Here is a 21,614-nt window from a genome sequence, read left to right as displayed (position 1 = left end):
TCTTAATGCCAAACGCGTTCTGACACCAAATGCAGCATCTAAACGACTTGTGAAGCTGTATAGCTTCCGCCTCTACTCTGCTCACCACTTGAAGACACAGAAGCAACACAATGGCATCCCAACAAGACCTTCAAGAGCTCCTCCGGCTTTTAACGCTGGGCAAATTGCCGATAAAAGACGCCATGCAACGAGTCAGAGCCCTGCAAGAACAAAACCTGCGAAGGTATGACTCTCCTCACCATAACCACACAAAAACGACACGACATCGTCATTTGTATCGGAAACCTGATGAGCACCCTCTTGTTTCTTGTAGCATCCAGCAGATAGCCGAAGCGCCCCTCTCCGCGATCGAAAGTGCCATCAAAGACCCCAAAGCCGCGAAGTCCCTTAGCAATGCCTGCAAAGCCCGATTGAAAAACCCTAACCGATCCTCGGGCAGCAAGCGCGCCGGCGTCGAGTTGTTACAGGCCGCGAAGCGATCCAAGATCTCGGCCGACGATACTGGGTATCTCGATGGACCGGCGCCGATCCCGTCCGCCGGGTTCGAGGCCTCACTGGCTCTGCCTGTGGAGACGGACGAGGAAACGATAGCTGGGACGGTACTGGTGACGAACCGCGCCCCGCTTGTGCTGGCGTTCGCGGTGGAATTGTTGAGATACACAATGCCCGAACAGCCGCCGTCGAGCAGATTGAGTCTGGCACAGGCGGTGGTGAGTGCGAATTCGAGGAGCAAGGCGGTCGCAATTGGACTGAAGACGGGAGCAAGTGCGGATGAGGAGGGCTGGGGCCATGGGCAACCCAGGGTGAGAATAATGGGGAGGGAGGTGACCGTGTTGAAGAGGAGTGGGTACGAGTGGAAGGGAGAGGAGACTGTTGGCTCCGCGGATATCAAAGAGGAGAACGCCGCAACGAGTGCTGCCTCAAGCGCTACAGTCACCGCTGATCCAAGTCCAGCCAACGAGAAAAACATCATAGCGAACGATACATTGAGAACTTGGTCCGCAAGCTCGCCAGTCACGCTTATGAAGTCGACCTTCATCGTTCGCGCGACAAAGATTACGGAATCATCACAGCGACAACCGAGTCTACAAGCTCTGTATAACGCCATCCCCTCTCTACAGACGGCCTCGCACAACGCATGGGCCTACCGTGTCAAGAAACCCGACATGTTCGGCTCCCACACCATCAAAGAAGAGTCCTTCGACGACGGCGAGTCGGGTTGCGGGGAATTCATGCTCAAAATCATGCGGGAGATTAACGCCATCGACACCCTCGTTGTCATGACGCGCTGGTACGGCGGTATTATGCTTGGCCCGGACCGATGGCGCATTATGCGCAACTGCCTCAAGGAAGCCCTGGCCGAACGGCTGCGTGTCACGGGCGAGCAGGCCAGCTTAGGTGGAGAAGCGGTTTGGGGATTAGACCTTGAGGCCATGAAGAATAAGTCTGCTGCCGCTGCTGCGGGTTCCGCGACGAGGTCTTACGAGGCGGGTGTGGTAGGTATGCCAATTCACCGACCCGAGGCGGCACGGGCATATCTGTTAAAGAGCTTTGCACAACGTGTTGAAATCTCCTCGGGTGCTAAAGAAGCTGAAGGGGAAAAGCCGACGACGCCGAAGAAGAAGACTGCCAAGGCTTTGAATGAGGAAAAGGAAGAGAACCTGGGGAGGCTGCTCGGTGCGATTCGAATATTGTATGACAGCTGGGCGGACCATCTCAGTCTGGTGGAGCTGGACCGCCGGGCGTGGAGTTGGTACATTTCTACGCGGCCCGAGGTCGAAGATGGGCCAGCCGGTTGGGGCGCGAAGGGGAACTTAAAGCTGGCTAGCATACTAGCTTTAGTACGGAAGAGCGCTTGACGAAGATGGCAACGATATGACAAACAAGATACCCACGGCGTCATGGTTGATTTTTGGCTTGGGAATTCAGGGGTTGCGGTGTAGGGTAACTCCGCCCAATGGGCCGTGTATGCAGATGAGTGAGTGTACAGTGCTGTGTTATCTAATAGCAACTGTTACTTTTATGTTCAATTCAACGTTGCTCGGATGCTTACGGTTATCGCTCGGTTGATATTGACTACTCCATCCCATGTCACTTCGTCAGTTTGTCTGGGAAGCGTCACCAGATCATGATTTCACAATCCACACCAGCATCCCCTATTCCTTTCCCCCATTCACATTCTCCAGCCTACTCACAATCTGTTCCCAAACCCTTCCAATATCATTCCTATAAATCCAATCCATATCCTCACCCTCCCTTATCGCTTTAATCCTCACCCTCTCCTCCTCTGCATCTGTCCCCTCCCGCTCCAACTCTTCCAACCTCGTGCGTCGGCCCCGCGCCATCGCATCAAGGTGCTCATACATGCGGTGATAATAAGGAAGCCGTATCTCATCGAACAGAGACAAGGCCTTGCGCAAGTCATTACGGAAATAAGACAGGGTTTGCGCAAGCACCCACCCGTCTTCCATGGCGAAGCCCGCGCCGGAGCCGAACGCACCGGATAAGGCGTGGGAGGAGTCACCTACGAGGACGATTTTGTGGGACCAGGATGTGAGGCTAGAGAGCTCAGGGCCAGCGAAGGCAGCGAATTCGCGCCAGGATCCTTGGGGGATGGACTGGAGGGCTCGTTGGATTTGGGGGAGGTAGGACTGGAGCTGAATGATTAATTTTCTTCCTCTTATTGATAAACTCACGAACAGAAAGACGGAAAAGTGATAAACATTAATAATGAAGAGAGGATGGACAGAGGCATTAGGTTATGAAACTCCGGTCTCGAAAGAGCGGTCCAAGCCGAGAAACACAAAGTAGCCACTCAGCTGGGGGAGGAATCAAATCAAGAGAATAAGCGCAATATTCGACGACTATATAAAACATGACTTACCTTGAAATGTGACTCAACATGTTCATTCGTCACCGGAACCCCCCAGACCACCTTACTAGCACCGTGGACGGCCGGGTCCTGGTACTCCCGAGCCGCGATCTCGCTGAGGCCCTCGCCCACGGGAGAGAAGTATACATGAGAATTTGGCAGGTGCCACCATCCCGTGATATCGAACCGAGGGTCCTGGTCTACAAGTGCGCGGCGCGGGAGGAGAGCCCGCCAGATGGTAGTGCCGGTAAATTTGATCTCGTAGTCGGGCCAGGCACAGTCGCGGACGACCTGGAAGTGGTGTGGGGATTAGCTGGGCGAAAGGTTACGGAGTGGCGTCTAGGGGGTTTGGAGGGGAAGTAAAAAGTGAGCAGTCTAGGAGGTGTGGTCAAAGGGGTAAAGTGAGAAGACGAAACTCATGAATCTGAGTTCGGATGGGGCAAGCTTACGGAACGAATCCCATCAGCCCCCACAACCAAGTCGGCCCTTTCCTTCGTCTCGTCCGCAAAACCCAAGACAACACCATCGTCTCCCTTGTCGATGATTTCCAACAGTTGTTTCGCCAACTGAATCACTCCTGGCGCCACATGGGCGAGCAGCGTAGACTGCAGCTTCGTACGCTGTGTGCGAATTGCAGGTCTTTTCACACTGATATCTCTTTCAAACTTGTAGATTTCTTCTCCCGTCCGTCCATTTCTGCATCATAATCAGTGAAGGTCCCTCTTCTAGCGAAACCAGGGAAGTTTACTTGTTAACTTACACGTTGAGAACAGCTGATATCGGATGTCCACTGGTAAGCGTATCCGCCACTCCGAGCAGCTCCAGGACGTTCCATGTATTGGGTCCGATATTGATGCCCGCACCGACCTCGCGGAGCAGTTTGGCTTTCTCGTATAGCTTGACTTCAACATTGGGCACTTTGGAGAGCGCGATGGCGGTTGCTAAGCCTCCTGGGCCACCGCCGACGATGGCGACTTTTAGTTGCTTTGGAGGTGTGGAGCTGTTGACAGTCATTTTGAAATCATCACAGTGCTTTCTAATTGTGAAAGATCGGGTTGCACGATTGTTAATACAACATGAAGTTTCTTTGGGCGAGTCAACTCTTGTCCCCTATGGAGATGAGTCTCCGGAATCTGTCGTACGTAGCCAAGAGGCATAAATGAAGGAAAAACACACACATAAGTTGGATCTTTATTGGAGATGGCTCTATAGTCGTGTAGTGATAGGGCATATCCGAGCACTGGGTCGTATTTGGAAGCAATGATAAATCCCCTGTCGTCAAAACGCACCGCGATTGCGTGCTCACCAAGCTGCAGTCCATTCTAAGATAAGAATCCACTATCCGGAACCCTACCTCTCCGACTGAGGTCAACTGCCAGAGAGAGTTGAAATGGACCAACAGAGCTGTTTTTGAATTGAGAAGAACATTTAGATTGACCTTTTGCCGTCGTGTTACTGTATATGGCAAACGTGGTAAAGATAATGATTACTTACATAACTGACCAATAGTAACCATCCTAATTAATAAAGTCGGTGACCTATTTAGAATATAGGGTATCGTAATAGAAGAGAAAAAAGGTATGAACCTGGTGTCTGAACCGAAAACTCAAATACTCCTTCTCTTTGATGTTCAAGCATGGGTATCATCCGTATCCAGTGAACTAGCCCTCGACAGCTGCTCATGGATCTCGGGCAGCGGCACCGGATACCAAGCGTGAGTCCTCGGGCTGACAGGCGATGTGTCGTGAGTAGCACTATATCCTTCATCTGCCTGCCGGCCCTCTACATGTGCTTGATGATCACGCCCAGGTCCGGATGGCACCAAACTCCCATTTGTCGAGCCCTCCCTCGGACCGCCCCAAATCAAGTCAAGATAAAGCGACGGCTGTGGTTTCCTACGGCCGAGGATATAATGACCCAAAAACCACGGCAGATACTTAGTGACTTGGTGTCGGATAAAGGTCCGCTTCTGTACCGCGAAGATGAGATCGAGGTCCTCTAATGACCGGCGCTTGGTCTCTTCAACGAGGAGGAAGACCAGCACGAAGGCGACGAGGTTGAGGCCGGCGAAGAGGCCTAATGAACGGCCGTCACCAAGACCGTGGTTTATACTACGACGGGGGAAAGCTGTTAGCACTCGCTACAAAGAACGAACCCGGGATAGAGAGCAGTGGGGACTGACCTGGGGTAGAACATGGACAAGAGACCAGCGAAGAGAAAGTTGGTTGCAACGGCGAATGCACAACCCTAAATTCCGTGTTAGTCTGCGGAAACCACGGTGACTATCTGTTGAGTACCACATACAATTTCTCGATGTGAAAGAGGGAAGCTGTCTTCTTATTAGCAACCAGTTCGCACCAAGTGTACGGGGCGACATGCCTCTCGGAAGCTAGAGTGAATGGAATTGGACCTGCAGAGGATGAGTAAAATCCACCCAGCATGGATACCCGTTTGCCCAACTTACCCAGTCCCGGGGAGTAGACGGCCGCGAATACTACCCAATCCTGTAAGAAGCATTTCAAGCTGGGGACTGGGAATCCTTACAAAATATGAAGAGCGCCATAACACCGGTTCTAACCCCCTCATCTCCCTCAATCAACGTAGACAACGCTGCGCCGAGCATTCATAAACACATAACAGGCAATGTCATGGTAAGCCATTTGCGACGGCCTAGAGTGTCAATGGTCCTGATGGCTGGTAGTCCGAAGATGAAGTTGATGGCACCTGAAAATAATCAATAGGCGTATATGAACAGATGGCCGGGGTCGAGGTGAAATATACCATAACCTAGACTGTATGCCATTGCAATGAGGATCGAGTTTTCGCCGAGATTGATGCGACTAAATAGCCTGCCTATGAATTATAAGAAACCAGACAATACGGGAGAGTGCATTATCGCTGTACCAGAATAGAATGCCAGTACATTTACTAACAGGAATGGGTTAGCCCGTTCTTATGTTTATGGAAGGAATAGTAGAGGGATGAGATGGGATGGTCGTATCAAGTGCTGAACTTACTCCCACAAAGCTGCTGGGCCAGAGCGACGGTCGCGCTACTTATAAGCGCGTTCCGTAACCTTCTTGCAGTGAACAACTCTCTTAACTGAGACAGGTAACCAGCTAGATGCGAGAAGAAGCCTCGGCGACTAGGTTTGGTTTGGTCTTCCGTATTAATGTCTTCGGCGTACTCCTCAAGCTGGACGGATTTGTACACAAGATAGATGTCACGAAGCGCTTGTAACTATTCGACAAATGCTTTAATTTGCACATTAATAATAGCTGCAATATTGCAACATACTAACCTCAGTCTTCCGCAGTTTTCGCAGAATGGCGTACGCCTTTGCAGGGTTGAAGTTCGAGCTCCCATGAGGCATGTAGTAGCGAGGGCTCTCGGGACAGTAATACAGCCCGACGAGTAGGAACAGTGATGGTACGAGAGGGGCACCGAGTATGAGGCCAAGGGTCAACGTTTCTTGACCAGTTCCTGCGGTCCAAAAGATGAGGTTGAATGCAAAGCCGAGCATTATGCCGAACGCAACCCTGCCGCAAAGGTCAGATATACGTGCCTTGGGGTGGGAAATTCATCCCTACTCACCATAATTGCCAAGCAAGAATGGAACTTCCTCTCCAAAAGCCAACAGCGGTTTCACTCGCTAAGATGGGCGTACTGACGGCCTTGATTCCCATCCCTATCAAGTATGTTAGTTGCAATGTACCCCGGTATTTAATCATCATTCCCATGTGAGAACTACACCAGGCCGAGCAAAGAATTACGGTAGAGACCGTGAACTAATCACCTATTCCATTGACGATCCGCACTAGGAAAAGCGCAATCCAACTTCTGCAAAATGCAGAGCCAAGTGAACTCCCGAAGATGAGACAAGCCGCAACCGCCATGGCCCCCCGACGCCCGAATCTATCGTTAATTGGAAGCGAAAGCCAGCAACCTATTAATGAAGCAGATAAAAACGGTGACGCATTCATGGCTCCAAACTTCCAGTTGTCAATATTCAGCGGATCGGACTGCGTCTGCTATATAGTCGGCTTGTTGTTTTGATCCGGTCGCAGTCCAAAATACTTGAGATATAGCGTCGCGCCATTAATTGAGGACTGTCCAATTCTCAGTACACAATACTCACATTAGCCACTCTACAGAAGTCCATGTCAATCTTGGGATGAGAAGTAGTTCTCTGCAAGGTTCACCACTTTCAAGCCATAATGAGAAAGGCAAAGAATGATTTCTGGTAGAAGGCTTACCTGTACGAATCCCTGAAGGAAAGCCGCCAAAGACACGGCGAGGATTACTCTAAACATACCCGGCTCCGAGAACAACACGTCCTTCTCCGCTCTGAGTGCCGCCTTCTCCTCCGGGTTCAGCTGGACTGGAAGGCCGTGGTCAGCATCAAGGTTGTCCGCCCGCGCAACCTCATCGTATGTCCTGATATCCTTGGCCACTCTTGCTGCTCGCAGCAGCTTGCCGCCTTCTGCTGACCGAAGGTATGTTTGCTGGAAATGATATACATCTGCGACTAGTTCTTCATCTGTAAGATGGGCTATTTGGTGTAAGTAAAATTGTACAGATTCAGCAAGAACCAAATCAAATCCAGACCTAGTGGGTTTTCAATGACAGCCTGATTATTGCTTCGCCGGCGATTTACCTGTGCATTGAAACGTGCATGCCCCGTGGGCAAGCCTTGCAACTCGATGCCGCTGGTATTAGCACCGGACTTCCTCCGCTGTGCTGTCGGAACAGGCAGAGATAGACTGAAATGTCGTTCCGTCATGGTTGCGAGATCCTCACTAGAGTAACTGGAACAGAACAAGAAGGATGGTCCATGTGGAATAGGAGAGGGTCGTATTAGCAACGGTAAGTTTCTTACAAGGCTGTGACAGTCGCTGAGGCTGAGGTTCGATGCACCCCGCCCAAAGTTGCTGGGACTGGGTTTTCATGCCGGTGACATAGCCCTCGCGCGATAGGCGTCGACTTGCAGACAGCCCGATTCAGACCCGGTTCAGTACACCGAATTCTTTTTGACTGCCGTTGAGTGTGGCTTCATGACCATTTTGCCAGGCGTCGCTGTGCTGCGTCCTGCAGCACAAGAAGGATTCCGATGGACGAGATGATGCCATGATGTGTCAACTCCCTCAAGCGGTGGGAGGTCTCGCTTTTGTCAAGACCGTTACACATCCCACTCAGTTTCGAAGCAAACATGTACATGTACCCAACGTAGGGCAAAATGTCACTGTGCTGCCGTGCGAGTATATCCCACAATACGTAGATTAGGTTGCCGATCCAAACACTGCCGATCCCAGCTGCGAGGGGGTCTAGTGCATCCAATCAGGGCGCCGCCAAGTGACGTCCAGAGCAGGTTCATACCACCCCATGGTGGCTGGTGCAGCGGCGTGCGGGCGACTATAACGGCTTGTTGACGTCAGGCATCCATCCATACCCCCAGTCCTAGAGGAGGTTCCCCATGAGCTGGGTCGAGGGCGGCTGCCTAGGGGTTTCGGTGGACGTTGTTTGATTTCGGAATGCTTCATGCCACCATTTCGCTGCAGAACAATATGCATACATATTAAGACCAAGTCTACTCCGTACCCAGCCTAGATACGGGGAAGTTGATGTATTCCTGTGAGACGGTCCTCGTCTGACCTGGATTGGCGTCCATTCAGCTAGGATTTGCTGCATAATACGTAGTGTACAGTGTACAGCCCGCACAGCATTAGTAGCGTTGTTCACTCCATCCTCCCGCTTGATCGAATTTCGATTGCCACGACGTAATCGCAACATCTCGCAAATAAAGAATGTCCGAAAAACTGCAGAGCTCCACAGAGAGTAACTACCATATCACCACCGAACGTCGTTGATTAGCTAGAGGCTACTTGAAGTTTGATCCGAGCCGAGTCTGAAGAATGCGACCATCCCAATTCTTCTAGGACACGGCGCATCTAGGCAACATGGACCCGCTCTCTATAGCGGCATCCGTGGTGGAGATCACGGTAGTGGCCGCGAAATTGATTCAGGGTATCGGTCGGTTTACTCTCGAGGTGCGGTCGCTCCCGGACTCCATTGCCGAATTTTATGAATCCGTTCACAGCCTCGAACTCGTCCTTGACAGCATCGACGCGGCGCTTAGAAAACGGAAGGAACAGCTCTCCTTCGAACGAAATCATCATACCATTATCAAACAGGTCCTCGAATCGTGCCATCGCTCCCTGAAGACGCTTGAAGATGAATTACCGCAACTGTCTGATTATTCTAGCCCGATTCAGAAGATACGACAGAGCCTTGAGAAGCAGATCAAACAACCTCGCATCCAGGAAATCCTGTCCAACATCAACCAGAGAACGACGGTACTTCAACTCAGCTTGACAACTTTGGAAATCGGCGCGCAAGCAAGCATGCAGAAGTCCCAGGATCAAATCCAAACCGATATCAGGCAGCTGACCGACAACATCAAGAATGCTAAACTCACCTGGACCATAGGAGATAGCTCCAACATATTGCTGCCACCCGATTCTCCGGAAGACATGCATAGAGACACGTTGTCGAAAGAAATCCGGGACTGGCGGCAGACGGCAGACGACGTGGCAACCGCAGTCTCACTTAACGGCCTCGATGGTGTGTCGCTAGATGACAGCAGGATAAGTCTAGAGACCCTGCCGGCATGCGATGAGGATGGATTCGACCCCGAGCCAGAGCTCACCAACCACCAGAGCCACGACGTCTTGGAGCTGCAATACGAAGCGAACCAAGACTACGTTCAGCGACTCGTCCAATGTCACATCTTCCTGAAAGCATCCGCATACCAGAAACGGGGCATTGAGCTACGTGAGCAGCTCAGCGAGAAAAGACCTTTCCAGCCTGGTGAGCAGGATAATATGAAGGAGACGCTCGCTGATATTCTGCTGAAGTGTGAAACGCCCGAGACCGATCAAGAGGGAAAAACCACTTTGCAGAAGCTCCTCAAGGAGGAAGTGGCCCGGGATGCGGCACATCGCAATCCCCATCGGCGGTGTCGGTTGTACCATAAATTAGGATCATTATATCTCAGGCAGAACAGCGTCTCTCAAGCCCGCAAGATGTTGAGCAGGGCATTTGATGGTCGCAAAGCCATACAACCAATGCCGCGCGACCTTGTTGAAGACTCGGCAGAACAACTGATAAGAGTACTCCAACGCGACCAAGCCTTCGACGAAGCCCGCGGCATCCGCGAATGGATCCGACGCGAAATATGGCTCGAAACGACACCGCCAGCCACACCACCTGCCGACGGTCACAACTTGAGCAAATTGTATCAGTGGTGTCAAGATAATGACATCGACATCGAGGCGCCGACTTTCCGCTTTGACATGTGCGACATGAAAACGGGAAAGACGCCGCTCCATCGCGCTATCGAGCACGAGAGCCTAGAAGTCTTGACCGATATGCTGTCACACGTCGTGCTTCCGCCCGAGACTCCCGATGCCCGAGGAGGCTCTACACCTCTCCTTACAGCGGCCGCAACCAAGAACAGGAAGATCGTGAAATTGCTCCTAGAATGTGGCGCCGTGGTCGATGTGAAGGACAATTCTCGCATGACGCCTCTGCACCGCAGTCAATCGCAATACGGCGGGCTGCATACGGCAGAGCTTCTCCTTGGGGCGTGTCCATCCATCATCGACGAGGTGGATAACTTCAACAAGACGGCACTCTACCTCGCGTGCGAGAAGGGCAACGAGAAGATGGTACGCATGTTGAGTCGCGGAGCGAATCCGAATATACAGGGGCCCGGACTCCTTACACCGTTGATTATTGCAGTTGAAGTCGCGGCCAAGAGCGCGCGAAAAATTGCAGTGGTGGAATTGCTGGTTAGGCATGGGGCCGACCCATCGTATGCTGATAGCCACAAGAGGACGGCGTTTGATGCTGCGAGTAACGCTGGCTTGGCCGCCAGCGAAATCAAGAAGCTGCTGGATTCGGCAGCATTCAGACGATTCAGTAACACGGGTACAATAAGGTCCGTATTAAGTAAGAGTTCAAGCTGAAGAAAAGGAATACGGTGGCACGGCCTCTTTCTCCGAATCTGCCTTGGACCAAGATATGCTACGTGTCTTCTAACTGCCGTCAAGGAATGTTGGAGCCCGGCCATTAAAGTCAACAGACCGGCGGTGCTCAATCTAGTGTCGTCTTTTCCTCTTGACAATGCGCTATGGGCTCTTTTTACCCATCCCGCTCTTGCCACGGCGAAGTCTCTAGCGAATGCGACTGAAACAATCACTGAAGGAGGTCATTGCGTCGAGAGGCTGGATCCTGCGCATTTAGACTTTTGGTTAAGACGACAAATACAAACAGATACCAAGCTCTAGAGCCTGGGCGCGGTGTGAATCTTGGCCGACCGCAGCTACACTGCCTTCAATTTCGGCGAAAACATTATCACCAACTTCGGCGCGGGTCAATTGAGGCTCGGACATAATACGGCGCAATGAGTGTCCTCAACTGGCTTTTGAAATGCCTGTAGCCGAGCGTAATTTCAATCGGCACAACATGAAGGAAGTCACAATGATGTCGAGCGTAGCTGTCAAATAGTGAATACGAACATCGTGACTACAAGAAGGCAATGTCAGGCGGGGGAAGTTGGTGGGAGAATCTCTATACCACTAACACCATCACATTGAATCGTTTACGACATCTTCACAATTCACAAAAGCCCAAACCCACCAAACTATTCAATCCAGCTTTAGACCAGAAAACCCCAAACTCCAAATTCTTTTTTACTCGAAGTAGGCACCAAATATGGCCTCTAACACTCCCGTGCGCAAAGTCCTCATCACCTCCTTCGGCGCCCCCCTCCGCAGTCTCCCTCATACCCTCCTCCATCCCACCTCCCTCCGTCACCGAGACCCAAGTAGCCCCCCTCTACTCGGGCTTCTCAGGCGCCGACATCAACATGCGTAACGGAACCTACCCCTTTCAGCGCAAAACCCCCCTCACACCAGGCTACTGCCTCGTCGGCCGCGTCGTCCAATCCCACCCATCATCATCGTCATCAACCCGCCTCCGGCCCGGCCGCCTCGTAGCCTGTCTCAGCATCTACGACGCCCAATCCACCCTCGTCAACCTCCCCACCAAATAGCTCGTCCTCGTCCCTGCGGATCTGGACCCCAAACTAGCCACGGCGATCATTCTCGACTGGGCCACCGCCTACGGCATGGTGCACCGCGCCGCTACAGTGCAGAAGGGCCGGCGCGTCTTCATCCATGGCCTCTCGGGCGCTGTCGGGAACGCTACTCTGCAACTATGTCAGACCAGGGGAGCCCTCGTGTACGGCACAGCCTCCGCAAGAAACCACGACAGTCTACGGGCTCAGGGGGCAGCGGAGGTATTCGTGTACACGGACAAGCAGTGGATATCCGAAATGAAGCCCCTGGGCGGTGTGCACGCCGTTTTCGACCCGCTCGGGTTCGAGAGCTGGGACGAGTCATATAGCATCCTGAGCGAGGACGAGGAGGCCGTTTTGGTCGGGTACGGCGGCAACTTACAGACTCATGCCGGCGCCAATGGCGAGGGCAGGGTGGCCAGGTCGCAAGTGCCGCCGACGATGAAGTTGTTGGCGAGGAATGCCATGTTCTGGACGCGGAGGAGGACGAGTTTCTACTATATCTCGCGGGATAGGGCGTCTTATGTGCCGGGCATGTTGGCGCTGTTTGAGATAGCGGGGAAGGGGGAAATCGATGTGAAGATAAATAAGATCTGGGAGATGGAGCAGATTCGGGAAGCACATGAGAACTATGCAGGTTTGCGTGGTGTTGGGTCCATCTTGATTAAAATGTCTGAATAAGGATCTTGCAAGATATGTAGATGGTTGGGGCCCATTTCAGGGGCGAGGTCTGGTTAGGGATGGATGCTACATATTTTTGGTATAAATAGAGATAGAGGTTGGGGTTTGTTACCGGGTTTGTCTTAATGTAAATACACCGTGCCAGTACTGATTAATTCCATCTGGACTCGTCTACAAAGTAGCGTTCGTGGTATTCTCAAAGCCTTGCGGATATATCCCGAGATTCCACTAATTCATATCTGCTTCGTGCCTATCGGATGAAAACGACAACTTCAACATCACAGGCTCACAGGCCGGCTTTTGCGAACAAATAAAGACAGAATTGGTGAGAAGTTGAATCATATTTTATTCCATGGACACCTTGTGGAGAGGGGTTGGGTGGACGGGTTGATTGGGAGATCATGCCGTAAAGTTTGAATTGACTTGAATATTTCTCCCAAATCTATTGCCTCGAACCCTATTTCTCATGCACCTTTGCCAAATCCTTTTTAAGCAAGCAACGCTACATATTAGCAACTTGATTCCACCAACGCATTTCGTCATGTAAAAGTAGAACGTAAGCATCCAGGCCAGCTAGACTTTCATAAATACATTGAAACCCATGTTCAACAAACAATAACCAACCATTCGAATCAACGGCCTGGCCAGCACCCCAGATCTCGCCTGAGCCTCTCATCATATGAGCGAGCTAAACGATCCTACTGTACACAGCTGTGTGGATCGCCGCCTGAAAAAACATCTAGACGTGAATATTGAAGCTTCGTCTAGTGGGCCTCTTGTGGTCGTGGTATCGCTTGCCGAGGAGTCCGGACAGAAGACCTGAAAGATCGACACCTCCAGCATCTCTGTTATTTATGATTAGTCTCCCATATTTTTATGTTATATGAGGCATGGATGGCAAGACTTACTCTGCGTTATCATCAGCACCAGTGAGCGAGGACAAGAGTTCTGATAGGAAGCTGCCGTCGCTGGCTGCATCGCCGGCTGCATCACCGGCTGCATCATCGGCTGCATCGCCGGCAGCGTCTTCAGCAACGTCTTCTTGCCCCTCCTTGAGCTTCTCTTCAGCCGCAGCCTATCATCGTTGGTTAGTAATGGCTCTTTTTGACTTAGGGAGTTCTTGAATAGGTTACTGACCTCCTCTTTGGCCGCTTCTTCGGCTGCCTCCTCTTCCTCTTCAGCTGCCTCCTCTTCCTCTTCGGCTGTCTCCTCTTCCTCTTCGGCTGCCTCCTCTTCCTCCTCTTCGGCTGCCTCCTCTTCCTCTTCGGCTGCCTCCTCTTCCTCCTCTGCCGCTTCGTCATCGCCGTCGACTGCTGCTGTGCCATTTCCGTTGGATCCAGCACCTACGACATTGGCTGTTCCATTTGCAGCGGCACCTCCTGCTGCCACACCGTCATTCTTGCCCGTGTCCTGAAATAGTATATTAGGCATGTCTCATGGAAGAGGGATTTGCAGTAGTAGGAGACTCACATTACCGCGAGCGGCGAGATCGATTCTCCGGGCAGCTCTTCTGCCTCTGGCATGTTGTAATCTTGGAACGAGATCTATCAAGAGGCTATCAGTCGGTGTTCATCAAGGTGGGCATCTAGAGTCATACGTGGATCAAAATTAGAGCGTGCCGCAAGGGCATTCGCTGAGTTGTGGGTAGGGTAGGAGATGACGTAGCTGGCAGAAGCTGCCAGCAGCATCAAGACGGAACCAACGTTCTTCATGTCGGCGATATGGGTTTTACGCAACGAAGATGGAGAATGATCGAATCGAGAAAGGGTTATACAAGAACGAATAAAGTGTTGAAGTAATGGACGAATAAGGAGCCCCGGCTAATGTGTTGGTAAATACTCGAAATTCAAGTTGGAACACTGATTGGATGAGCTACTGAGAACTTTCCTCTTAGGTGTGAGAGACAAAGGAAAGAACGGTGTACTTGGTGGGTTTAAGTAAGATGAGGAAAGTAAGACATAATTACAACGGCAATGGTTACTGTTATATATGTATGGCAATGACCCTTCAGTTTTAGAGTCCCCATGGCGATTTCGTTGCGAATCCATGATGGACAGGGGATGGAGTCACCTCAACACCGTACTGGTTTCTTGAGCGCCAAATTCAATCCACGATCCCCTGACCCAGCTCCCGGGCGGTCCCAACTCCCGTCCCAAGTGTTTGACAGTTGAGCCAAGTCGCGGGTGGTCATCCCGACTTCGAATGCTAAGGAGAAGACGAGCATAGCTGGGGTAGCTGGAGTGAACGAGCATCTTGGCCCGAGAGCACGTTGCACGCTTTCATTGGCCTCAAACAGACTCGGAGACATTTGCATGATTCTCGAAACAGAGCCTACTCACTACTAAATCACCACCAGCATGTTGAGGAATATCCTGGCAGGGCCAAGCTTTCAACGGCACTCTCTCTTACCAGGTTGATTTCCGACAATCAAGACGAGCCTGGAGTGATTTTGACGACGTTGAGGTGGAGCCTGTATCCACTGGTATCTGGTATCCCTTTTTTTTAAACTTGGAGATTCTGGTTGCCCGTCTGGGCATGCAGGCTTCTAAAACGGGAGATCAAACATGGGCTGACTTCAGCGTCAAACGCGACCTGAGGTGAAAGATGAACGCCGCACAGCCTCAAAAAGGGACGTGCACCGTGGAAGAGACGATTTCATTAGACGGGGTTACCTGGCCGTGGCCAGAACGAGACATGATCTTGTGTAGGTCTCAGGACACGATCTTTCCGGTTCCAAAGCAAAGCCGTCGCGAGTCGCTGCCGAGGGACTGATACAGACCTGACCGCGAGCGCCGTATTTGGTGATTGGTGAAACTGGGAGGGTACTTCTCGAGAGTCAAAAGATGACGCTGTGTTGACGGATCTTGTTGCGTCGAAGCCCGCAGGTCAACTACCCACAGCGAAATCAATGGGCCTAGTGGAGGAAATGAAAATGAAGCTTAAAAGAACAGAGAGGGGCCCCTGACCAGGTCGAATCCAGGGCTAGCCTCCAAAGACTGCCCGAAACCTTGGACCGATTTTTGAGCCTCAGTCGCAAGCCTATACATGAACAATGCCAATGTGTGACATGTCTGTCCTATGCATGTTCTTGGTTTGGAGTTCTGCCTTGCATTGATCAACTACGCAAGCAAGGCCAAGATTTTGAAATGAGATGGAGCGGTTCGTGGACATTGGATGATCCATCCTGAAGATGCACGCATAGTCGCTTCCAGGAATTCTTAGATGGATTTCACATGGCATTTGGCCTGAGCTTTGGGCGATTAGGAAATGCACCCACGCTCCCTAATAGCAGCACTGTGATTGGCCACAGTCTACTGGATTCTGGGACCCAAATCGGCATCAAAAGTGCCTCGGGAATTTTCTTGGAGCTTCAGCGTACAACTCGCCCACCCGCCAATTTTGATGTCATCGTCATTTTCGAGCCGTCCGGTCCAATTGCACCGTTAAAGTTCAGGAAACTATCGGCTTCGCCTACGTGCACGTTCCGTCCATGGCTTTCAGGAGACGGTAACCTGCTGGAGTGGGGCTATCAGCATCTACATGCTTTTCTTTAACGTCCTTTGCGACGACTGCCCGAAGTGCGCATTCCACTCTGTTGTCACGCACCCAACTCTGCGACGCGAGCGTCTCGACAAGTTCACCACGATAGACGACCCTCAAATTGAGCGGACTACAACATGTCTACCTCAATGCCTTTCCGAGCCCTCGTGCGCGGCGGTGCCTTGCCGATCAGATCACAACTCAGCAGCCGAATATGTAGAGTAGCAAGTCTCCCTGCATTATCGAAACAATGGCACAGACATATAATACCGGGTATGGCAGGGGGCGTACGGCATGTAGTCCAGGCTAGGGCCTTCGGTACCACACGGGCGAATCGTTTCGCAGATATCGAAGAGTCCTTCGACCCGAAATCTGTCGAACGTGAAAGCGACGAAGTCGACGTGTGTATCGTAGGAGGGGGTGAGTAGTCACTTTGCTTGAATATACCTCTGTCCCGCCATGCTTTCTCTTGCTGATGGTGGTTTTATTTTTCTTCCCCATCAGGTCCCGCTGGGCTGAGCGCTGCGATTCGTCTGAAACAACTGGCAAATGCGAACGGCAACGAAGACTTCCGGGTCCTTCTGCTCGAAAAAGCTGGGGAAATCGGGGCCCATATTCTCTCGGGTGCCGTCATCCAACCCACCGGGATTCAAGAGCTACTTCCGGACTGGTTGGACGAAGCCAACGAGAATCGCTTCGAACATGCAACCCCGGCCACCAGCGAGAAGATGCGCTTCCTTACCAAGAGCAAGGCCGTGTGGGTCCCGACGCCTCCGCAGATGCAAAATCACGGCAACTACATTGTCAGTCTGAATCAATTCACCAAGTGGCTGGGCGAACGCGCAGAAGAGGTTGGCGTTGAGGTCTACCCTGGATTCGCTGCGGCCGAAGTTTTGTATAAGCCCGATGGATCGGTCCACGGCGTGGCAACCAATGATCTGGGCATCGGACGAGATGGAAAGCCCAAGGATAGCTTCGAACGCGGCATGGAGTTCCACGCCAAAGTCACCATGTTCGGCGAAGGATGCCACGGTAGTTTAACCAAGCAAGTTGTCAAAAAGTTCGATCTGAGGAGAGACAGCCAACATCAGACTTACGCTTTAGGTCTCAAGGAAGTCTGGGAAGTTGCGCCCGAAAAGTTCGACAAAGGGCTAGTCGCCCACTCTTTAGGATATCCCCTTCCTGCCGACACCTATGGCGGTGGGTGGATGTACCACTTCGGGGACAATCTTGTTAGCATTGGGCTCGTGGTTGCTCTCGACTACTCGAACCCGTGGCTATCGCCGTATGGCGAGTTTCAAAAAATGAAACATCACCCGATGTACAAGACCGTCCTCGAGGGTGGAAAGTGCATCTCGTACGGCGCAAGAGCTTTGGTTGAGGGTGGGTTCCAGTCCATACCAAAGGTCGCATTCCCTGGCGGTGCCTTAATCGGAGACTCCGCCGGATTCATCAATGTCCCCAAAGTCAAGGGCACACACAACGCAATGAAGTCAGGAATCCTGGCTGCTGAGGCGGCCTGGGACGCGCTCCAGGGTGATACGGAAGGATCCGTCTTCCTTTATCAGTACGAAGAATCATTACGAAAGTCAAGTATATGGAAAGAATTGAAAGAAGTTCGAAACATACGGCCATCATTCCATACGCCTCTGGGATTGTACGGCGGCATGATGTACTCGGGGCTCGAGGCATTCGTCCTCAAGGGGAGAGTTCCGTGGACCCTAAAACACAAAACAGAGGACCACGCGGCCACGAAACACGCAGATTCGTGTACTAAGATCGAATACCCGAAGCCAGACGGGAAGGTTTCATTTGACATACTGACCAGCGTCTCCCGAACGGGCACAAACCACGAGGAAGACCAACCAGTACATCTCCAAGTCAAAGACTGGGATGCCCACACCACAGACACGTGGCCCAGATTTAAAGGTGTCGAGAACCGATTCTGCCCTGCGGGTGTCTACGAATATGTTGAGGATGAGTCCAAGCCACTACGAGTGCGTTTCCAGATCAATGCCCAAAAGTAAGTCGAGACTATTTCATCTTGAGTCACTTTGCTCCTGCTCCCAACTGAGGGTCGAGACTCCTCCAAGGCTAACCAATATTCCAGCTGCATTCACTGCAAAACGTGTGATATCAAGGCACCGAACCAAGATATCAACTGGGCCGTTCCTCAAGGTGCGGAGGGACCTAAATACTACATGACGTAGCGTCGTTCAATTTCACGGCCAATTCCTTCCACTTCCTGGCCATGGCCAGGGACCGATGACGAGTTCGCGATCCGGTGAGCACCGTCGAGCGCGGTATTCTGTCTGTCAGACAAGATGAATATTGTCGACCTTGTTTAAAAGTGTACACATAATATTGCAAACATAAACACCTGAGAAGGGATTATCTATGAGTCTTCAGACCCTGGAGAACACGGCCAGACATTCGTAAGCCGACTCGAAGCAGAGCGACCTACGCGACGAGAAAGCAGACCAAATAGAAACAAGTCATGTCATGATACAGTTAATCCCCCCTCGACGTTGTTGCCATCAGCGCTGCGGACAGTAATTTAGTACTGACATTTATGTTGCTGAGTAACAACAGCATAGGTCCAGTCATATTCCACAACGGATGCACCTGGACTCTAAGCGGGCTATCTCGGGCTATCTCGGGCCATCAACCCCCTGCACGTCATTAGCAATACGCAACCCGGAATTCCGCGTACACCATACTATGTCCGGAGTTCAGGGTACACCCTTCCTTGAACCATACAAAAGCACCGGTTCTTTTGCGAACAGATCGGGGAAGAGTGTTTTGGTGGCTTCTCATAACCTCCTGCAGTCAACCATAGCAATGAGCAATCAGTCGTTAGGAATGGACGAAATGAGCGTTGGACCTGTGCCAGTCCGCAGTTGTGGTCTCTGCAAGAAGACTTTTAGACACAGTTGGTTTACTCGGCTCGTTGCAATTCTCGAGTATAGTGGTACAATTGGTACGACGGCTGTCTTCAAGACTTATTGCACTTAGAAAATCCACGGAGAAGAGTTCTATCCCTGGGTGTTCCACAGGTTGATCCGGTGAAGCAATGAAGTCTGAGGAGTGGGAGTCGCACCATATTGCACCACGACTTACATGAGGTAACCGTTTCAGGGACTTGACTAACCCAACACCTACAGAATCCTCTCTTGTAAGGCATAGCAAGAAATGCACTCTCGGGCCCACGCCATCACTCCGGCGAAAGGCCTGTAAAGGCTGCATATCTGCCAAAGCCCGCTGCGATTTGCTCCGGCCTAGCTGCTCCCGCTGCAACACCCACGGAGTTTCCTGTGTATACGTGCGCCCCATTCATGATTCGGTTACCACCACCTTATCGTTGCCCGCAGTCGCCACTCCTTGCCAGCTCCCTGCCCGTTCCCAGCCAGCCCAAGATGCCTACTTCTCCACAAATGGCAACTTTTCCGCCGCCTTGGATACAGCCATCGATACGATAGTACCGGATGACAATTTCTTCAACGACAACTCGGTCAACGAGGATGTTGGTTTCTCTTTGCTGTACCCTGGTCTCAGCTTAGATCCGTGTCTCAGCTTAGATCCGTGTCTCACGAGCAACAACTCTTCATCGTCGTCCTCCTCAGCAAGTCCGCATCCGGGTCCACCGCCCCGGACCTCTGAGAACCTCGAGTCTTGGATGTTGGCCGTGGTGTCGAGGAAACTTACTCCTGATCCAGAGGAGCTCGTCAAACACAGTAGTATGCAACTTCGAAAGTCATGTATTTCCCTTCTTCAGTCTCACTTACTCGTGCTGATCGAGCCATGCGGGAGTGCTCTTGCTCTCGAAACATGACTTGAAGACCCCAACACATATATTATCAAAATGCAGTAACTTACTGACTTCGGTTGCTTTAGTGCGGCACGTCTTTCGCGTCTTACGCTCGTGGCCTCGGATGCTAGCTAAGAGCTTCCAACTCCCGCCCATGATTCACTTCTCTCAGTTTAGAAACGGCACGCCCCGGCCCCTGGCGAACTGCATCACACTTTGTAGAATGTGGTTGGGGCAGTGCGATAGTGGTGCCACAACGATGGTGGAGGATGCTGTGAGACAGGAGATTGATTCTCTGCTCGCAAAGGTGATTACCACTATCTCAATCAACTTGATGTCTATCAGCCAGTCAAAGATTTGAAATATAATAACTCCACCATAGTACCGAACCTACGACCAACCCACCCTTCTCGCCTCCCTACAGGCCATCCTAATCTACGTTCTCCTCCTCTTCTTCCCCTCCCCGTGCCAATCCCACTTCTCCCTGAACATTCCACCCTCTCTCTTCACCGAGATCGAGACGCTCGCCAACTACGTCTCGTCAACAGGCCTCATCTTGCAAGAAGAAGACAACCACCAGCGTCCCCCTTGGCACGTATGGGCGCACATCGAGGCCAAGCGCCGCGCCATCATATCTCTATACCTCCTCCACTGGGCCTACGGTATCTACCGCTTTGCGCGCAGTTTCGACTGCCGCGAGCTGTCGCGCATACCGGCGCCGGGGGCGAAATTTCTCTGGCAGGCGGGGAATGAGGAGTCGTGGAATGCTCTGTATACGAGGTGGTTGGCGCAGTGGGATGGAAGGGAGTTTATGCAGGCGGAATTTTTGTGTATTGGCCCTGAGATCTTCATGGATAAACGGGCGGAGATGTGGCTCGATGACGCGGATGAGTTGGGGTTGTTGATGATGAGTATTGTGAATGCTAGTGAGAGGGATGTTTTGAGGACTCTGGGGTAGCATGGGGTAGCAGGAGGTATGGGGTTGGCGCTGGAATTCAGCAGGGGGTTAGCAGGGGGCATGGGTTGGCGCTGGCATTTAACAGGGGGTGGGTGTAAGTGAGATATGGTTGAAGTGCATGATTGATGTCGAAAAGTGTTTTTATGTCTCAAATTCTTTTGCATCAGACGTGTGCCGTAACTCATGTTGGAGCTGCCATTTCTTAGGCAATCGAACAAGAGTATTACCCATAGATAAAATTTGGATTCTGTCAAGTTGATCTTCGGGTGAAAGCATCACCGAACACAAATTAGGATACTGACTGCCACGATTCGATTGCCTCTGTCTCTGTACCGTTGCGTCTTGAGAAGCTTCCAAACATGTTTGCTACACCAAGCGTAGAACAGACTTCAGCGCATTATCCGTGGTAAGAACCACCTGTCAATCATCCTCTTGAAGCTCGGAGACGACCGATAACTACAATCTACAAAGAAAGAGCCGGGTCTTCATCACGAGTTGCAAGTTCGGTGTCGCCGGCTGGCCATACCGGGGACTTCAATCTCCTCCGGGGCGATTACCCAAACCCGGAGCTCCGGATGCTTTGTAAGAGAAAAGGATTGTGACTTCAGTCAGGATA

General features: G+C 51.7%; 8 protein-coding genes across 8 annotated transcripts; 5 read left to right on the top strand and 3 right to left on the bottom strand.

The window, feature by feature from the left end:
* Positions 1-110: 110 nt before the first annotated feature.
* Positions 111-1,859, top strand: BCR38DRAFT_459129 (uncharacterized protein; the record flags this gene model as incomplete). Its single annotated transcript, XM_040862248.1, has 2 exons — positions 111-223; positions 314-1,859. The coding sequence occupies 2 exons, from the start codon at positions 111-113 to the stop codon at positions 1,857-1,859; spliced, it is 1,659 nt and encodes a 552-aa protein (XP_040714520.1).
* Positions 1,860-2,156: 297 nt separating this feature from the next.
* Positions 2,157-3,886, bottom strand: BCR38DRAFT_346045 (uncharacterized protein; the record flags this gene model as incomplete). The annotated part of the gene is made up of 4 exons (XM_040856228.1): positions 2,157-2,651; positions 2,885-3,163; positions 3,322-3,568; positions 3,633-3,886. The coding sequence occupies 4 exons, from the start codon at positions 3,884-3,886 to the stop codon at positions 2,157-2,159; spliced, it is 1,275 nt and encodes a 424-aa protein (XP_040714519.1).
* Positions 3,887-4,502: 616 nt separating this feature from the next.
* BCR38DRAFT_459126 (and other transporter-domain-containing protein) lies at positions 4,503-7,655 on the bottom strand (the record flags this gene model as incomplete). The annotated part of the gene is made up of 11 exons (XM_040862247.1): positions 4,503-4,663; positions 4,727-4,983; positions 5,055-5,119; positions 5,177-5,201; positions 5,506-5,596; positions 5,890-6,112; positions 6,174-6,411; positions 6,467-6,560; positions 6,669-6,900; positions 7,129-7,424; positions 7,481-7,655. The coding sequence occupies 11 exons, from the start codon at positions 7,653-7,655 to the stop codon at positions 4,503-4,505; spliced, it is 1,857 nt and encodes a 618-aa protein (XP_040714518.1).
* Positions 7,656-8,636: 981 nt separating this feature from the next.
* On the top strand, positions 8,637-11,290 carry BCR38DRAFT_245760 (uncharacterized protein). The gene is made up of 2 exons (XM_040854427.1): positions 8,637-10,871; positions 10,984-11,290. Exons 1-2 carry the CDS (start codon positions 8,830-8,832, stop codon positions 11,033-11,035), a joined length of 2,094 nt encoding a protein of 697 aa, XP_040714517.1. The 5' UTR covers positions 8,637-8,829; the 3' UTR covers positions 11,036-11,290.
* A 108-nt stretch (positions 11,291-11,398) lies between these two features.
* BCR38DRAFT_459125 (uncharacterized protein) lies at positions 11,399-12,692 on the top strand (the record flags this gene model as incomplete). The annotated part of the gene is made up of 3 exons (XM_040862246.1): positions 11,399-11,423; positions 11,710-11,927; positions 11,988-12,692. 3 exons carry the CDS (start codon positions 11,399-11,401, stop codon positions 12,690-12,692), a joined length of 948 nt encoding a protein of 315 aa, XP_040714516.1.
* Positions 12,693-13,096: 404 nt separating this feature from the next.
* On the bottom strand, positions 13,097-14,675 carry BCR38DRAFT_475976 (uncharacterized protein). The gene is made up of 5 exons (XM_040863024.1): positions 14,290-14,675; positions 14,163-14,236; positions 13,830-14,102; positions 13,601-13,767; positions 13,097-13,537 (listed from the first exon to the last, which is right to left on the bottom strand). The coding sequence occupies exons 1-5, from the start codon at positions 14,402-14,404 to the stop codon at positions 13,432-13,434; spliced, it is 735 nt and encodes a 244-aa protein (XP_040714515.1). The 5' UTR covers positions 14,405-14,675; the 3' UTR covers positions 13,097-13,431.
* Positions 14,676-16,507: 1,832 nt separating this feature from the next.
* Positions 16,508-18,442, top strand: BCR38DRAFT_345802 (uncharacterized protein; the record flags this gene model as incomplete). The annotated part of the gene is made up of 3 exons (XM_040856207.1): positions 16,508-16,652; positions 16,737-18,255; positions 18,343-18,442. The coding sequence occupies 3 exons, from the start codon at positions 16,508-16,510 to the stop codon at positions 18,440-18,442; spliced, it is 1,764 nt and encodes a 587-aa protein (XP_040714514.1).
* A 205-nt stretch (positions 18,443-18,647) lies between these two features.
* On the top strand, positions 18,648-21,373 carry BCR38DRAFT_245402 (uncharacterized protein). The gene is made up of 4 exons (XM_040854426.1): positions 18,648-19,164; positions 19,397-19,969; positions 20,127-20,347; positions 20,423-21,373. Exons 1-4 carry the CDS (start codon positions 18,852-18,854, stop codon positions 20,996-20,998), a joined length of 1,683 nt encoding a protein of 560 aa, XP_040714513.1. The 5' UTR covers positions 18,648-18,851; the 3' UTR covers positions 20,999-21,373.
* The last annotated feature ends 241 nt before the right edge of the window (positions 21,374-21,614 follow it).

The sequence above is a fragment of the Pseudomassariella vexata genome, assembly GCF_002105095.1.
Source record: "Pseudomassariella vexata strain CBS 129021 chromosome Unknown BCR38scaffold_9, whole genome shotgun sequence".
Taxonomy (NCBI): Eukaryota; Fungi; Ascomycota; class Sordariomycetes; order Amphisphaeriales; family Pseudomassariaceae; genus Pseudomassariella; species Pseudomassariella vexata.
The sequence above is the reverse complement of the archived record's forward strand: the minus strand, read 5'-3'. Positions and strand labels throughout refer to the sequence as shown.

What these genes read in the sequence shown, in the direction of transcription:
- BCR38DRAFT_245402 (XM_040854426.1), top strand. Translation starts at nt 18,852, where the DNA reads ATGCACCTGGACTCTAAGCGGGCTATCTCGGGCTATCTCGGGCCATCA. An exon ending in CAAGAAGACTTTTAGACACA is followed by an intron (nt 19,165 to 19,396) that starts GTTGGTTTACTC and finishes CAACACCTACAG; the next exon opens with AATCCTCTCTTGTAAGGCAT. An exon ending in GGAGCTCGTCAAACACAGTA is followed by an intron (nt 19,970 to 20,126) that starts GTATGCAACTTC and finishes CGGTTGCTTTAG; the next exon opens with TGCGGCACGTCTTTCGCGTC.
- BCR38DRAFT_245760 (XM_040854427.1), top strand. Translation starts at nt 8,830, where the DNA reads ATGGACCCGCTCTCTATAGCGGCATCCGTGGTGGAGATCACGGTAGTG. An exon ending in AGTAACACGGGTACAATAAG is followed by an intron (nt 10,872 to 10,983) that starts GTCCGTATTAAG and finishes ACTGCCGTCAAG; the next exon opens with GAATGTTGGAGCCCGGCCAT.
- BCR38DRAFT_475976 (XM_040863024.1), bottom strand. Translation starts at nt 14,404, where the DNA reads ATGAAGAACGTTGGTTCCGTCTTGATGCTGCTGGCAGCTTCTGCCAGC. An exon ending in AAGAAGCGGCCAAAGAGGAG is followed by an intron (nt 13,768 to 13,829) that starts GTCAGTAACCTA and finishes CAACGATGATAG; the next exon opens with GCTGCGGCTGAAGAGAAGCT. An exon ending in GGTGCTGATGATAACGCAGA is followed by an intron (nt 13,538 to 13,600) that starts GTAAGTCTTGCC and finishes CATAAATAACAG; the next exon opens with AGATGCTGGAGGTGTCGATC.